We start from the raw sequence: 17,924 nt of genomic DNA on the forward strand, positions 1-17,924 counted from the left end.
GGACAGAAGAGCCTGGCGGTCTGCAGTAAATGGAGTTGCAAACAGTCGGACATGACTAAGCGACTGAACAACATGGGTATTTATTTTGCAGAGTATAATCCCAAACTATAAATTTGTGTTTTGTTGCTTATATTATAATATTAATAGCTTTGGCTATTGTGAACTCCTTTAGGCTGACTTCTATGACCTTCAGACATGCTCTTCACCACCCTTTTTTCTTTAATAGCTCTAAGACACTGTAAGATGCTCTAAGATCATCTTGTGTTTTCTCTTTCCAAGGCCTGGAATCAACCAAGTCCTAGGAGACTGGTTGCTTTTATTGGAGAATGGTATTGAGAAACCAGGGTCCAGGTGCCAGGTCTACTCATTGTGTGATTGCTCTCAGGTCCTAACGATGGACAGAGCTAGGAAATGTATACCTGTCCACGTGCTTATTTAAAATGTGTGCTTTAAGGAGTCCTTAACATCCATATGGCTACAGGTTTCTTTCCTGAATAACTTTTATAAGAGAAAGGACTTAAATTTTGATTGCTCTCTCAGGATTTTCTTGGCTACGATTTTGATGGAACTGTTTCCAAATGACTGCCAGGGGAAGGTCCAGCTACCTTTTCTAGGAAGCTGCTTATCCACACTTTATTTTCTTTTAAGGAGAATTTTATTAATCCTGCCTCCAGAAAGGTCTGATGGATATATAATGGGGACAATTTTGTCTAGTTTGTAAATTACAGAAGGGGAGCAGGATTTAGCAAGATTATTCAGAGATGGAATAATGGTTGAACCAAGGTTGAAGATCTTGTTATAAGTCTCACTTTAGGGTCCTTTTTAAAAATATATTTTGTAAAGTAGTATTTGAATATTTTAGATATCTTTTGTTGTTGTTTCGTCACTAAGTCATGTCCAACATGACTTAGTGACCACATGTACTATAGCCCATCAGGCTCCTCTGTTCATGGGATTCCTCAGGCAAGAATAGTGGAGTTGGTTGCCATTTCCTTCTCCATAGAGTACCATATATTTGAGTGTATATAGAAGCATTTAATTATTTACAACATTGAGAAAATATTATATATCCTACTGTAAAAGTAATTTTTAAATGGAATGTATAATACTAATTTAAAATTATATCTAGTTGCTTTTGCATGGTTTTACATGGCCACTTGTGATTCCATTATATAATGGATTCCTACCATATCTGCTGTTAGTGGCTATTAGGATTTTTCACATTCTGGGGATTGTTCACCACTTTATCTTCATCACCTAGAACACCTGACAAGCCCTCAAATATATGTTGAGCAAATCCATGACTGAATGATTGAGGAATGGAAATTGAAGGGTTGAGGTGAGGATTAGAGATGATATTTGTAACTCTGGACACTGTACCTGGCACATAGGAAATCAGGAAGTGGGATGCTACGAGCTGCTAAATCCAAGCTTTGACTGAGATTCCAGGATACTGTGGATACCAAAGTGAGTTTTGAGATAGACCTGTGGGTATTTCACTATCTAGGTACCACATCTACTCTGAGGCTCTAAAAGTGTCAAGCAGTGAAGCTTCAGAATGTTAAAATAGGTTGTGGCTAATAGAAGGGGACGACAGGATGAGACGGACGGCATCACAACAGAGGATGAGATGGTTGAATGGACATGAGTTTGAGTAAGCTCCAGGAGTTGGTGATGGACAGGAAAGCCTGGTGTGCTACAACCCATGGGGTCGCAAAGAGTTGGACACGACTGAGTGACTGAACTGAATGGCACTGAATATGATTCAATTGTAACCTCCTTTTCTCAAAGATCTCCTTTTTTCTCTTCTTGGCGATGCCTGGAATGTTACTATTCCAGTTTTTACTTTTAACTTGTGGCCATTGACCTGTTAAAATGTAAATCATCCTGGGAAGAGTTATTCTACACTGAAATAAATCATTTATACCCCCTTTGGAATGTACATTGAATAACTGAGATTGAATGAATGAATCTGCTTAATCCTGAGTGTCCAAGAATGGGACAGGGTAGGCCAATGGTGGAGGTCAAAGGTGATCTTCATTTTGTCAGGAACCAACTCTGCCCCAAAGCAGATCCCTCCTGGTTCAGGCCATTTCATCCTCATGACCGGGACTGTTTTCTCTCTAATTGGCTCTCTCATGCTCCTAGCCTCAGTTCACTTACCTCTTTGTTTATGTATCCATCTTTATTGATGTCGTACAAATTAAATGTCCATCTTAGTTTCTCATGGACGGTTCCTCTCAGTAAAATTGACAGAGCAGTTACAAAGTCCTGAGAAGTGGAAGAGGCATGAGACATTAAGCAGCAAGTCATTGGGTGGGGCGATGCTCTGTCTTTGGGTCAGACACCGTGACTGTCTTTACAGAATGATATCTTCCAGGTCCTGTGACTCCTGAAGGATGTGGCCAAGCTCAGCAAAGTATGCCACCCACCTTCCACTGCCTATCTTGCCCCATACTGGGGCAGGAGTTTCTGGAGGAAGAAGGGAAATCAGTGTGTGCTGACATCGGCTGTCACCTTACCCCATGGCTGCAATTACTGTACGAGTGGTGGCATCATCTGGCGGCTAAGAGGGTGGGCTCTGGAAACATGCCACCTGAGTTCAAAGCCCTCCTTTACCCCTTAATCTCTGGCCTTGGGAAAGCCACTCCATCTCTCATTATCTTTCTTTCCTCTTCTGTAGACTGGTAATATATAGTAGACCCCTACCTTGTCAGGGCTATTGTGAGGATTAAATAAGTTAATATGGGCAGAGTGCCAAGTGCAGAGCCTGCAGCTAGGTCAGCTCAGTACCATTAGATTGATAGTCCCTAAGGCCCTGAATTCTTGGAAGACAGTTGTTTCTTCTGTCTTCAGGAAATCCTTCTTAAATGGTAAAGAACTGAAGCATTGAATGATCCACTCCTCCCAACACCCCCATCATTTAAAGGAAGAGTTGATGGGACCCTGGGGCCTCAGAGAGATAAACATACCTCGAACTTCACGGAGCCTGTCTGCGTGGTGTCAAAGGCATGGAAGAGGTAATGGGCATACATGCTGGCATCTGCAAGGCACAGAAGGAGAGGCAGGTGATGGCAACAGGGACCCCGCACAGGGGAGGGAGATCACTTAAAAGCAATAAGAAAGAGAAGAGGGTGATGCTGGGGTGATAGAAAGGAAAAGATTACTGAGTGGGAAAAACCACTAGTGTGAACTGAGACCTGTTTGGTTTCCCTGGGGTTTAGGTGGGAAGTTCTAGCAAAAGCTAAGACAGGTTTTGCTCCTAAGTCTAGCCATCCCTGGAGAGAGATGCTCCTGTCTCTGTGTATAGTTCTTGTTGGATGAATGGCATGGTCTTGTGTGTAGAAGATGTTCTTCTGGATGGCAGCACAATGTCACGGAATGTGCACCCACTAAGGATCAGACAAACCTGGACTCAGAGCAGTTCTGTCACTACCTAGCTGTGTGACTACAGGACTGTAACGCAACCTCTCTGAGCTTCACCTTCCCGTCTCTGCACACTGTTTAACTTTTCACGTAGTCATATCATTAGAACCATCATTAAGTTTGCCACATCGTCAAAACTCAATAAAGAGGAGTTCAATAGGACTCGACAAATGGTGGGTCTGGGGCCTGCATGGGGCGAAACTGTCCCCAGCTGGGGGAGAAGCTCTGTACTGGAACTGACACCGGAGAAGGCTCCTGTCTGCTGCTGAGGGAGGCGTATGAGAAAGAGAGCCTCAAAGTGTCTGGGACGCTTGGATCTCTGTTTCACCGGCACCCAAGGGAGGGGTCCTGCAGGAGATGGCTGCTGGGCAGGAAGTAAGTTGACATGTGACACTGGAGCCACGGGAAGAGCCTCTGAGGTCCCAGCCCCCAGGGCCAGAGCAGGGGCCCGCAGGAGTCAGGCAGGGTGGCAGAGCAGCTGTGAGCCGAAGACACGGGCTAACCTTATTTATAAGCATGGTTTTATTCACCCTGCATCTTTTTGGAGTCCTCTATTTTTACAGCTTCTGGTATTTACTAAAGTTCTTTTTCAAAATTCCACCTTGCCTCAGCCGTTTTAAGGAAAAGACAGAACATGCCACAGTGGAGGGTAGGCCTAACACAGCAGAGCTTTAGATAGGACTCTGGGATCTAGTTCTAGGGAGTCTGCCTCTCTCTAGCTGTGTGACCTTCAGTGAACTGCTTAGCCTCTTTGAGACTTAGCCGCCCCATCCTCCGATAACCACACCAGCTTTCCAGGGCTGTTAGGAGACTTTATGATTTTGCTTTATCACTACCATCTCTGGGAGAAGGTCCATTTTCAGAACTCTTTTCTGCTAAAGCTTTAGTGGATTCCACATCTTGCAGGAAGGGAGGAATGCTGCCCTGAGGTCTCCCCATCTTGAGGAGGAGGCAGATAACAAGGCCCTGTGGAGCTGGAGGAAGGAAGCGTGCTGGAGGGAGAAGAGAGGGAGCCGGGAGGGGTCTTTTTCAAGACCGAACTCACCTCCATGAGGGAAAAACTGAGCGTAGATCTGCTTGAATGTCTCTTCATTGACCACGCCGCTGGGGCACTCCTGCGTGAGGGAGAGGGAGTCAGTGGGGGAGTCTGAGAGCCTTGGGGTCCTCCTGAGCTCTGGTGGGTGGGGACCGGGTAACCACCCTGTGCACTTCCATGACTCCAAGGAGAGTGGCTGGAAGTCCTACTTTAGGACTGAAGTTGCTTTGCAAAAGGGTGAGATGTTATCAGAGAATGGGCACAGTGAGGTGGGAGTCTGGGCTGTGAGATTATTGATAGAAAGACCTGGGTTTAGATCCTGGCTCAGCCCCTTCTAAGCTTTGCAACTTTGAGTGAATCAGGCCCTGATTCTCAATGTCTTTACCATGAGAATGTAAAATAGGGCTACAAGTACCTTCCTAGCCAGGCTCTCAGGAAGTTAAATATACGAAATCGTGAGATAAATGAACACATTGACTCTCAAGCTGCTACTTCAGTCTCTGGGCTTGGTTAGTAGTAGACCTAAAGCCCACATTTCCGGGACACTCATGACACCGCCAGTGTGATGGGCTGTCCTGAGGCGAGTGTCGGGCCGAAGCAGTGCCACCCCACTAGCCTCTGGGCCACCGGCCGACTTCCCACCCCCTGAGACTGCCTCTTTCTGGCACCTTTCTCTCTAGCTGGTGCGCGACCATGCTCTCCTGACTGCTTTAGAGAATGGCTTTCCTTACATACATGCAAAAATCTCTCGGTGTGGTCCCTTTGGCGTTTGAGAGAGCCGAGTCCCAGGTGGGAAATGCTGCCTGGGCCTTCAGAGGCCGTGTGGGTCTTACGTTTTTGAAACCTCGGTAAAGGACTTGCAGCTCCCTCTTGGTGAAGTTGGTCTGTGCCTCCAGCTGCTCCAGCCCCTCAGGCCGATGGCAAACCATGGTCATCTCCAACTCGTCTTCAATCTTATCTGGAACCAGAAGAGACGGCATTGGGGAAGCTCACCTTGGTGGTCACTTGTCAAACTGTAACCTGGGTTGTCAAAAGTGGGGTGTAGTGACCTGGGACATAGGGTCATAGGCTGGGGGGTCACACTGCAGATGACCTTCTTGCCTTGAACCCCACCTCTCTATTCAGTCACTTTCTATCTCACCATCAGTCCATTACTCCAGGTGTGTAGGACACCACCTATTGAGGGAACTTCAGCCTAGGAGATACATGTGTTCTGAGTGCTAAAAATAAGTTCATACAAAAACATTTCCTTTTCTTTCAAAATATCTGTTTTGTATATTCAATTTGCTGCCCACTGAATATTCCAGAGACACAGGTAAGTGAGCAGATGGATTAACATCCTCCAAACCGCAAAGGGAGACAAATCTATTAAAAAACCATAGAGTAAACTCTCACCATCTGGGAAACTACAGGTAGGCTAGCTTGATTTGGCAAGAAGTACAAATTATGGCATGTTAAATATTAATTTAAAAATATGAAAGCATTTTCCAGTATTGTCATATCTAACAGACATCCTTAAATAACAGGAAAGTAACTTAAATGGGAACTACTTTACATAAATGAAAGCTTTGGAAGCATTTGAAGGGCTCTACAAACAAACAACTGTTTACATGTACTACAGTGCAGTAGATTTGCACTAGTTATTAAAGCATCCTATTGCTCTGTCCATCTCCTATTGTAGGATCATAAAATCCAATAAGCAGAACTTTGAATGTTTTACCATCATAATTGGGCTTCCCTGGTGGCTCAGCTGGTAAAGAATCCACCTGCAATGTGGGAGACCTGGGTTCAATCCCTGAATTGGGAAGATCCCCTGGAGAAAGGAAGGCTACCCACTCCAGTATTCTGGCCTGGAGAATTCCATAGTCCATAGGGTTGCAAAGAGTTGGACACGACTGAGCGACTTTCACTTCACTTCACTTCACTGCACTTTACCACCATAGAAGTGTATTCCTTTGAACCCTACCAGAATGCTTTCTACAAATTTACTTCAATCAAGAATCAATTGCCATCCAACCTTCCTGGCCCGTTGTTGTCAGGCAGGCATCACCAAATCCATGTATTGAATGACTGTAAATCTGAACTGGCAAGAGTAGTGATGAGATGGGCAGGCTTCTAGAAATGTACACACACCATCATATCCCATGATGATTGAGAGTGAGGACAGGCTGAGTTTCCGTCTGGGAGGATAGGATGGGTACATCACACTCTGTGCATTTCCCCAGCTAGTGCCAGTCTCTTTGCATCAGATTCTTTCTGCAATTGTCACTTTTCCTTTTGAGACAATGACCCCAATGCAAAACGAATCCATCAAAGTGAGTTTATATCTTATACCTCTTCTCCGAGGTAATGGACATTGGGGTAGAGTTCCAAGGGAGAAGCAGAAGAACTCGGTGACAATTCCCAATTGTTATCTTTTTTATGTGCTAGGGAACACATATTGTCATCCTACAGGGATCAGAGCATATTACTCAATATAAATGACACTTTGTTTACACAAAATAGTTGCCAGTGGCCAATTTCCTTATAATTTGAATAGAGCCTTTAATTATTGTTATGTTTCCAGCTAACAAGTTAAGTAGCAATTATGAAACACTGTAGTATTCTCAAACAAACAAATAATCCCACATAAGTATAATTCAGAATACTCCCATATATTTTTAACTCATTCAAAAATAGAAAACAAGTTGTTGGTTTAAATTTTCTAGCATTAGATTTAGTAGCAACTTTATTTTAAAAATTCACAGAAATTTAACACTGAAAAGAGGTGAAAGTTACATTAAAAGGTAAACAAGAAAGACATGAAAGTGTTTTTGGAAGAACTAATGTATTTTTGAAGGCATCTAGTATACCTTTTCAAGTCTGTCTTATCCAGAAGCTTAAAAGATTTCTCTTTTCAGTATTGACTATGATCAGATTCTTCACAAGCTCAGGGAAATTCCTTTGTAGAAGTTTGAGGGACTCTGACTCAGAAACTGCACTTGCTTACCATCTCTCTCATTAAAAATGCATTAAGTAATTATAGATATATCAAATATTAAACTCACTTCATTAAGACAGAACTGGTTTGTTTGCTGGCTGACCAGGAGGGTCAATTTTCCATATCAAAGGGATTCTATAATATCTGAATATTTGGATATTGACCGCCAAGCTTTTGTTTGGCTTTTTCATCACCCTCTAATTGTCAGACTGTGGTGACATCAGTTACTGAAGAAAATTTACATATTTGGGATTCAAGATGCTACTGCTGGGAAATCACTGGCATGGTGAGTGTTAGGGGCTTAAACAGGGGTTCTTAATTTTTTTTCATTGTAAGAATTACAATTTACATCACAATCCATATACATAAAGGAAAAATATTGTAAAATGTTTTGAAGCAAAGGTTTCATGAAAAAGTACTTTTTCTCACTAATGGGAACTGTCCTCTCTTCTCAATTTAATCTATTCCTTTGTAAAAATGTGTTGATTATGACCCTCATGGTCATGACTTGGGAATGGACAACACTAATTTCTTTAAACCTAGAGCAATCTTACAGAGGTGCCCATAGTCTAAGCATTCTTTTCCTTCACACCAGCTGTCCCTTCTTTTTCTTTGTAAGGTTCACGGTTCTGGCCACTGTAGCTATATTCCAAAGCAACTTTGGAAGGAGCTGTGGAGGTTTTCACATCCTTGTTTTCCCCTGGGGAGCCTCTGAGTGCTATCCAAGTGGCCCCACTAAAGGAAGTGGGACCAGCACCCTGGTTGGAGGAAAAGGAAATAGAATTAATAGATGGGAGCCTCCTTGACAGTTTCTTTTTGAGGCCAAGTGCTACTTGTTATTACTATTTTTGTTATTAAAAATAATGATGAGCCAGTTACAAAGTCAGGTTGAATTTGAATGTAAAAGATAAAAATTAACCCAGAGAGCGATGGGGATAACCACAGAGCAAGAATAAGTCAGAATACCTTTGCTTGTAAATTGCTTTTATCCTGTAAAATGTTTTCATGCCCATTGTCCCATTACAACCTGTGTGTGGCGGGGAGTGGGGAACATTACCCTCTCTATCAGAATGTTAGGGAGATGGGTGTCCTAAAAGATTAAGAGTTTTTCCAACTATAAGAACCTTAAAAAGTGATGAACAATCCAACGCTGGGGGTAGTTAAAGCAAGATAGAGTACCAGAATAACATCTAAGGACTACAGATGTCATACAGGTAGTTCTCAGACCGAAGGCAAGTTTGAATATGATTCAGATTACATGGGCCTTAATGTTTTGGGGCCACGGGCTCTTCTGAGTGTGGATGAAAGCTATAGGCCCTCTCAGAAAAAGGAAATGCACCTGACTCACATTCCCTGAGCTCCTGTCTCTTTCAGACACTCGGAGCCCACGTTGAGGATTCTAGCGTGGGAGGAGTTCTCTCTCCTCTGTCTGTGCCTGAGTCCTGGGCCCACAGTCAGCTGCAGACAGAGCTGGACTTCAAGTCCGGCCAGTCCTGGCAGGTCTGGCTTCCACGTGCCTCTCCAACGGCTTCTGCTTCCCTCCAGCACAAGCTTCACGACCAGCCTCGCAGTAGTTCTGCTTCTGGTGAGCTCTCTGCCCGTACAAGAGTGAGGCCCTTAGACTGGGAGTGGTCTGTGGTCTCCTCCCTGGTAACGGATCTGCTCTGTTAGGTTCACAACCACGATAGGCCCAAAGACCACGACTATTTCTATCTCCTTCTCCTTGGACTGGAAAATATTTTCTGGATTGGATTTTGTACCAACCATCTAGCTTTGAGGTTGCAAAATGTGTTGGTCCTTGGCTTGAACAGAGTTCAAAGACAGGTTGTGTTTGGCCTATAAAATGTATTTTGTTTGGAATTTCCAATATTTAAAGATGAGAGATCCATGCACAAGTTTGGATTTCTAGTTTCTCTTGGAAAATGAGATTCTCTGACAACTTTATCAGAACTGAGCAGGGGCTGACCCCTCGAGCAGTGGAAACCTCTCGTGTGCCCTCTGTCTACCTCTGGGTGACTTCATCTTTCTCTGCCTAGTCCTGCAGGCATCTGAGGTTTTGGTTCCTGATCTCTATTCACTTACCCTTCCACCCACCTACCTTTCACCTATCTCATAACACACAGACTACCACCTTCTCTCTTCGTCACTATTTGTTTATTTAAACACATTTTGCTTCGTTTCACAAAGGATTTGAAGTTGATTATATGAAACACATGCAATAAAATAAAAAGAGATAAAGTAATAAGAAAAACTGCCTTGGAAAATATTAATTAGATTAGGAGGTTGAGACCACAGGGAAAAAGAGAACACAGAAATTCAGGTCATTTGTTCCAAGCAGTTACTATACTTGGGTCACAAACTGGCTCTGAGCTTTTACGTGTATCTTATAGTCTGTGAGAGGAAAACATATCAGTTTCTTTAGGGGGAGCAAAGATTTTCCTATAACTTGTCTCTAAAAGAATGTTTCCAACTATTTCTATTTAAAAGAAGTTTGCTGACAGGGCACAGAAATTTTGTCTGTGAGAAGACTACCGACAAAATACATCCTTGATTAAGAAGCTCTCCCACTGAAAGTAATGTAACCAAAGTAGTCAAGTTAGTTGAAACTTTTTTACCTCTCTGATACTGGTAATACCACCAGGCGATGTCTAGGAAAAAGTAAGAGAACATTTTACCAAAACCGTTCATCAAACAAGCAAAACACACTTTTATTTCCCATGGAAAGTCTGCTCTGAGGGTGTCCAGGTCACCATCCAGCACAGCTCATGTGAAGAGGTCTCCTGCTAGCAGAGCTGGAACTGACCTCACACGGCCAGAAAGCCAAGAGCGATGGGTTACCTTGCAGTGCCCACGGCTCCCAGCAGGGGGCTCACTGAGCAAGCCCGCAGCCATGCAGCCATGCAGCCCGAAGAAAGGCGGGTGGTGAGGGGCAGAGGATGCACGGATGTGGATGGGTCTTGGAAATACCTGCATGGTTGATTGAAGAATGCCCTATAAGATAACTCTCTGCAATCTGCCATTTTGTGTTTTGAAGCTGCATTCTTGCAAGATTCTTTACTCGCTCACTCAACAACTATCAATGACGTATCTACTATGTGTACATTGGCGAATGAACAACTCTGTTCCCTGCTCTTGTGGAGCTTACAGTCTATGAGTCTTTGCTTCTCTCTTCCCCTCTCAGTCGTAATAAGTAACACAGATGCAGAGAAGTATAGAGGGTTACTGAAAAAATGACTTAGCACTTTGGGATGACTGGACAGATTGGTTGCAGGCAAAATCCCCTATTACACTGAATATAAAACATGAGACAAAACATCAGACCTGGAAAATCCTCCATTTCATGGTGGAGTTGGATGGAAGTAGGTCCCAGAGGGTGGGCAACAGGTTCTAGTTGCTGTTCTTCTGTCGGCCTTTTGGGGCTATTTGGGGGTCATCCTAGCTTTCTCTGTAGGTTATTACTTGAACTTCCCCATATTTTCCCAGTATCCCTGATCAAGAGTGCATAAAGCAGACCAGCCACCACCTTGTGAGTCTGAGTCATTCCTTACCCACAACCCCAGGCAGGAAAGGCTTCTTTTCCTGCTGCCCCTAAAAGTGGTGGGACAGATGAGTGTCCTATGGTACGTATTTCTGTCTTGTTGCCTGACTTGAATCCTGCAGGAGAAACTTATTTTACTGGATTTGTCACTCTCATTGGTAGCATTTGTATTTATTTTTCTAATAGAGGCTACTTTTACAGCAGTTAATGTTATGGAAAAATTATGCAGAAAATAGAGTTCCCATGAACTCCACCCTCACAATGTCCCCTATTTTAACATCTTGACTTGGTATGGTATATTTGTTACAATGGACAAACCAGGATTGATATATTATTTTAAACTAAAACCCATAGTTTACATTAGAGTTCACTCTGTGTGGTATAGTCTTGTAGGTCTTGGACAAATGTATAATGCCATATATCCACCATTATAGTATTCTACAGAATAATTTTACTGCTCTAAAAGTATAGCATTCTTGTAGAGATATGTCTACAAATATGGTCTGAGTTCTCTGGCATTCCAGGAATGTGACAGGTATTGGGAGAGAGATGAAGAGATACAATGTCTATTCATAAGGAGTTCTTACACTGATGGGTAGCGAACATGCATAGACCGAGGATTACAAACTCAAATGCCAGTCGTTGTTCAGTCGCTAAGTTGTGTCCAACTCTTTGTGAGCCCATGGACTGTAGCCTACCAGGTTCCTCTGTCCATAGGATTTCCCAGTCAAGAATACTGAGATGTATTGCCATTTCCTTCTCCAGGGGATCTTCCCGACCCAGGGATCAAAATCATGTCTCTTATGTCTCCTGTATTGGCACTAGGAGGATGCTAATGCCATTTGGATGGCAGGGGAACAGAATAAGTCACAGGGAAGGTTTCAAGGGAAAGTGATCATTTATTGAGTCTTGAAGGAAGGACAATGGAACAGCATGAAAAGGCACAGAAGCTGAAAGGGCCCTAGAATTGTAAGCTCTGCTTGACTTCTCACTGAGAAAAACAAGAAAAGGAATATTAAAAAAAATCACAACTGTTTAGAGAGCTACCAGAATAGCCTGCACTTTAGAAGCCATGATTCTAGAGGGAAGAAAAATTCATTAAAAGTGAATCGGACAATGAATGCTGCCAGACTCATCAAGAAAAAAAGGGAGAAGAATCAAATCAACAAAATTAGAATTGAAAATGGAGAAATCACAACAGACAACACAGAAATACAAAGGATCATAAGAGACTACTATCAGGAATTATTGCCAATAAAATGGACAACTTGGAAGAAATGGACAAATTCTTAGAAAAGTATAACCTTTCAAAACTGAGCCAGGAAGAAATAGAAAATCTTAACAGATATGTCACAAGCACAGAAATCAAAACTATAATCAAAAATCTTCCAACAACAACAAAAAAGCCCAGGACCAGACAGCTTCACAGATGAATTCTACCAAAAATTTAGAGAAGAGCTAACACCTATCCTACTCAAACTCTTCCAGAAAATCATAGAGGAAGGTAAATTGCCAAACTCATTCTGTGAGGCCACCATCACCCTCATACCAAAACCAGACAAAGATGCCACACACAAAAAAAGAAAAATACAGGCCAATATCACTGATGAACATAGATGCAAAAATCCTCAACAAAATTCTAGCAAACAGAATCCAACAACATTAAAAAGATCATACATCATGACCAAGTAGGCTTTATCCCAGGGATGCAAGGATTCTTCAATATTTGCAAATCAGTCAATGTGATACACCACACTAACAAATTGAAAAATAAAAACCATATGATTAGCTCAATAGATGCAGAGAAAGCCTTTGACAAAATTCAACATCCATTTATGAAAAAAACCCTCCAGAAAGCAGGCATAGAGGGAACATACCCCAACATAATAAAAGCTATATATGATAAACCCATAGCAAACATTATCCTCAATGGTGAAAAATTGAAAGCATTTCCCCTAATGTCAGGAACAAGACAAAGGTGCCCACTCTCACCACTACTATTCAACATAGTTTTGGAAATTTTGGCCACAGCAATCAGAGCAGAAAAAATAAATAAATAAATAAAAGGAATCCAGATAGGAAAAGAAGAAGTAAAACTCTCATTGTTTGCAGATGACATGATCCTCTACATAGAAAACCCTAAAGACTCCACCAGAAAATTACTAGAGCTAATCAATGAATATAGTAAAGTTGCAGGATATAAAATTAACACACAAAAATCCCTTGCATTCCTATACACTAACAATGAGACAACAGAAAGAGAAGTTAAGGAAACAATTCCATTCACCATTGCAACAAAAAGAATAAAATACTTAGGAATAAATCTATCTAAAGAAACAAAAGACCTATGTATAGAAAACTATAAAACACTGATGAAAGAAATCAAAGTGAAAGTAAAGTTGCTCAGTCATGTCTCACTCTTTGTGACCCCATGGAATATACAGTCCATGGAATTCTCCAGGCCAGGATACTAGAGTGGGTAGCCTTTCCCTTCTCCAGGGGATCTTCCCAACCCAGGAGTCAAACCCAGGTCTCCCACATTGCAGGCAAAGATGACACAAACAGATGGAGAAATATACCATGTTCATGGATTGGAAGAATCAGTATAGTGAAAATGAGTATACTACCCAAAATAATCTATAGAGTCAATTCAATCCCTATCAAGCTACCAATGGTATTTTTTCACAGAACTAGAACAAATAATTTCACAATTTGTATGGTAATACAAAAAAACCTTGAAAAGCCAAAGCAATCTTGAGAAAGAAGAATGGAACTGAAGGAATCAATCTGCCTGATTTCAAACTATACTACAAAGCTACAGTCATCAAGACAGTATGGTACTGGCACAAGGACAGAAATATAGATCAATGGAACAATGGCCCAGAGATAAATCCACGCACCTATGGACACCTTATCTTTGACAAAGGAGGCAAGAATATACAATGGAGAAAAGACAATCTCTTTAACAAGTGTGTGCTGGGAAAACTGGCCAACCACTTGTAAAAGATTGAAACTAGAACACTTTCTAACACCATACACAAAAGTAAACTCAAAATGGATTAAAGATCTAAACATAAGACCAGAAACTATAAAACTCCTAGAGGAAAACATAGGCAAAACACTCTCTGACATAAATCATAGCAGGATCCTCTATGACCTACCTCCCAGATTAATGGAAATAAAAGCAAAAGTAAACAAATGGGACCTAATTAAACTTAAAAGCTTTTGCACAACAAAGGAAACTATAAATGAGGTGAAAAGACAGCCTTCAGAATGGGAGAGCATAATAGCAAACAAAGCAACTGACAAATAATTAATCTCAAAAATATATAAGCAGTTCCTGCAGCTCAATTCCAGAAAAATAAATGACCCAATCAATATATGGGCCAAAGAACTAAACAGATATTTCTCCAAAGAAGACATATAGATGGCTAACAAACACATGAAAGGATGCTCAACATCACTTATTATCAGAGAAAAGCAAATCAAAACCACAATGAGGTACCATCTCACGCTGGTCAGAATGGCTGCTATCAAAAAGTCTACAAACAATAAATGCTGAGAGGGTGCAGAGAAAAAGGAATCCTCTTACACTGTTGGTGGGAATGCAAACTAGTACAGTCACTATGGAGAACAGTGGGGAGATTCCTTAAAAAACTGGAAATAGGATGCCATACCACCCAGCAATCACACTGATGGGCATACACATCAAGGAAACCAGAATTGAAAGAGACATGTGTACCCCAGTGTTTATCACAGCAATGTTTACAGTAGTTAGGACATGGGAGCAATCTAGATGTCCATTGGCAGATGAATGGATAAGAAAGCTCTGGTTCATATACACAATGGAATATTACTCAGCCATTAAAAAGAATTCATTTGAATCAGTTCTAATGTGGTGGATGAAACTGGAGCCTATTGTACAGAGTGAAGTAAGTCAGAAAGAAAAACACCAATATAGTATATTAACACATATATATGAATTTTAGAAAGATGGTAACGATGACCCTATATGTGAGACAGCAAAAGAGACACAGAAGTAAAGAACAGACTTTTGGACTGTGTGGGAGAAGGCGAGGGTGGGATGATTTGAGAGAATAACATTGAAACATGTATATTATCATATGTGAGATAGATTGCCAGTCCAGGTTCGATGTATGAGGCAGGGTGCTCAGGGCTGGTGCACTGGGAAGATGACCCTGAGGGATGGGATGGGGAGGGAGGTGAGAGGGGGGTTCAGGATGGGGAACACATGTACACCCATGGCTGATTCATGTCAATGTATGGCAAAAACCACTACAATATTGTAAAGTAATTATCCTCTAATTAAAATAAATAAATGAATTAATAATAAATAATAATAAATTAATTAATTTACCAAAAAAATGGTATGGGTAATGAATTTGAGAAATTGAGCAAAAAATGGTGTGCCAAGCAAAGAATGTAAGCAGGACTTTGAGCAATCCGGGAAGACAAAAACTGGATTGGTGCCACAAAGACATTGAGGACTTGAGGGCCCCAGACTGGAGGGACCACAGAGACATGAGCCTGGTAACACGAGCTGCTTATTCTCTCAAGGCTTTTGCTAATTCCTAAGTGACAGAAGTCAAGAGAAACTGAGAGGTCAAGAGATGCTACCACAAAATGTAGAGCCAAACAGAGCTTTTGGCAGGCTCATGGTGTTAAGAGAAAACTGTTGGAGTTCTGCATCTTCCTAGGAAGAGGGTTCCTGGTAAATACCCAGGCTTTCAGTTTGACCCCTGAAGGATTACCTTTTGGGAGCAAAAACAAGTCAGAAATAGATCAGGCCTTACAAAGACTGAAATCCAGCCTCATCACAACTCAGTCCATGTTTAGGTTAAGTTCATTGCCCCTATTCTAATAATTTCTAGAAGTGGAAGTTCACCTAGGTAGTTTATAAATTTTTAATTCTAATGCCCATCTTTCATTAAAAATGCCAGTCATATTAAGAGACAGGACCAAAAGTAAAAGAAATAGCATGGTAATAGAGATTTATGAGACCTAGATATTGAACCTCTCAAACATGGGCTTTAAAACAATAATGAAATATGCTCTAGAAAATAAATAAAAGATGGAGAATGCCATCAGAAAAGCAGAATATAGATAAGGAAGTAAGTTTAAAATTCTAGAATGATAAAGTATATTATCTAAAATTTATAACTAAATGGATCAATTTAATAGTAGGTTATGCACAGATGAAGAGAAAATTAATGATTCAGTAGATAGGTCAAGAGAAAAACATCCTCACTGATGCACAGAGAGAAAAAATGGAGACTAAAGAGAAAAGCACAATACATGATGAAAAAGTCCAACATTTATAATCAGAGTCCTGAAATAAAAGGAGACAAAGAATGACTCTGAGGCAAAATTTGAAGAGAAAAATAAATGAGAATTTTAAAAATGGATGTAATAAATCAAGCCACAGATTCAAATGCTACAAACCTCAAGCAGATAAACACAAAGAAAACCACATCTAGAAACATCACAGTGAAACTGCTGAAATATAATACAAGGACAAATAAAAACTCTTCAGTATAAGAGAGCAACCTTCAAGTTATAGCCAAACCCTAACTAAATGCTGCTTACAAGTATAAGGACAACAAAGACAAAAGTAAAATTACGTAAAAGAATACAGCATGCAAACAGGAATCAAGAAATTCTGACATGGCTATTTTAACATCAGATAAACTAAACTTCAAGGCAAGAGGCTTTGCTGGAGAGAAAAAGTTTTCAAGATGAAAGAGGCCATTCACTGGGAAGACATAACAATCCTAAATTAGTATGCAATAATAATATAGCTGAGTACATCATGAGAAACGCTGGGCTGGAAGAAGCACAGGCTGGAATCAAGATTGGCAGGAGAAATATCAATAACCTCAGATATGCAGATGACACCACCCGTATGGCAGAAAGTGAAGAGGAACTAAAAAGTCTCTTGATGAAAGTGAAAGAGACTGAAAAAGTTGGCTTAAAGCTCAACATTCAGAAAACTCAGATCATGGCATCTGGTCCCATCACTTCATGGGAAATAGATGGGGAGACAGTGGAAACAGGGTCAGACTTTATTTTTTGGGGCTCGAAAATCACTGCAGATGGTGATTGCAGCCATGAAATTAAAAGATGCTTACTCCTTGGAAGGAAAGTTATGACCAGCCTAGACAGCATATTAAAAAGCAGAGATATTACTATGCCAATAAAGGTCTGTCTGGTCAAGGCTATGATTTTTCCAGTAGTCATGTATGGATGTGAGAGTTGGACTGTGAAGAAAGCTGAACACTGAAAAATTGATGCTTTTGAACTGTGGTGTTGGAGAAGACTCTTGAGAGTCCCTTGGACCTCAAGGAGATCCAACCAGTCCATCCTAAAAGAGATCAGTCCTGGGTGTTCATTGGAAGGACTGATGCTGAAGTTGAAACTCCAGCACTTTGGCCACCTCATGTGATGAGTTGACTCATTGGAAAAGACCCTGATGCTGGGAAGGATTGGGGGCAGGAGGAGAAGGAGATGACAGGGGATGAGATGGCTGGATGGCATCACTGACTCGATGGACATGAGTTTGAGTAAACTCCGGGAGTTGGTGATGGACAGGGAGGCCTGGTGTGCTGCGATTCATGGGGTCGCAGAGTCAGACACGGCTGAGCGACTGAACTGAACTGAAGAATATAGCTTCAAAATACATATAAAGCAAAGGTTGACAGACCTAGAAGGAGAAATAGCAAGCTCACAATCAAAACTGGAGATTTAAAAACACCCAGTGTTTTAAAAATACTCCAGTATTCTTGCCTGGAGAATTCCATGAACAGAGGAGCCTGGCGGGTATAGTTCATAGGGTCGTAAAGCGTCGGACATGACTGAAACGACTTAGCATGCATGCACACACAGTTTGTAATTGATAAAACAAAAGACCAATAAGGGCATAGAAG

General features: G+C 41.4%; 1 protein-coding gene across 1 annotated transcript in view; it reads right to left on the reverse strand.

The window, feature by feature from the left end:
- KCNIP1 (potassium voltage-gated channel interacting protein 1) overlaps positions 1-17,924 on the reverse strand; it is a 250,556-nt gene that overhangs the window by 6,651 nt on the left and 225,981 nt on the right. Inside the window, exons 2-5 of the mRNA XM_065905446.1 lie at positions 5,296-5,420; positions 4,472-4,541; positions 2,973-3,043; positions 2,164-2,271 (exon numbers count right to left, since the gene is read on the reverse strand). Coding sequence (XP_065761518.1) covers positions 2,164-2,271; positions 2,973-3,043; positions 4,472-4,541; positions 5,296-5,420 — 374 coding nt within the window. The remainder of the gene's footprint in view (positions 1-2,163; positions 2,272-2,972; positions 3,044-4,471; positions 4,542-5,295; positions 5,421-17,924) is intronic.

This window comes from Muntiacus reevesi, chromosome 14 (genome assembly GCF_963930625.1).
Source record: "Muntiacus reevesi chromosome 14, mMunRee1.1, whole genome shotgun sequence".
NCBI lineage: Eukaryota > Metazoa > Chordata > Mammalia > Artiodactyla > Cervidae > Muntiacus > Muntiacus reevesi.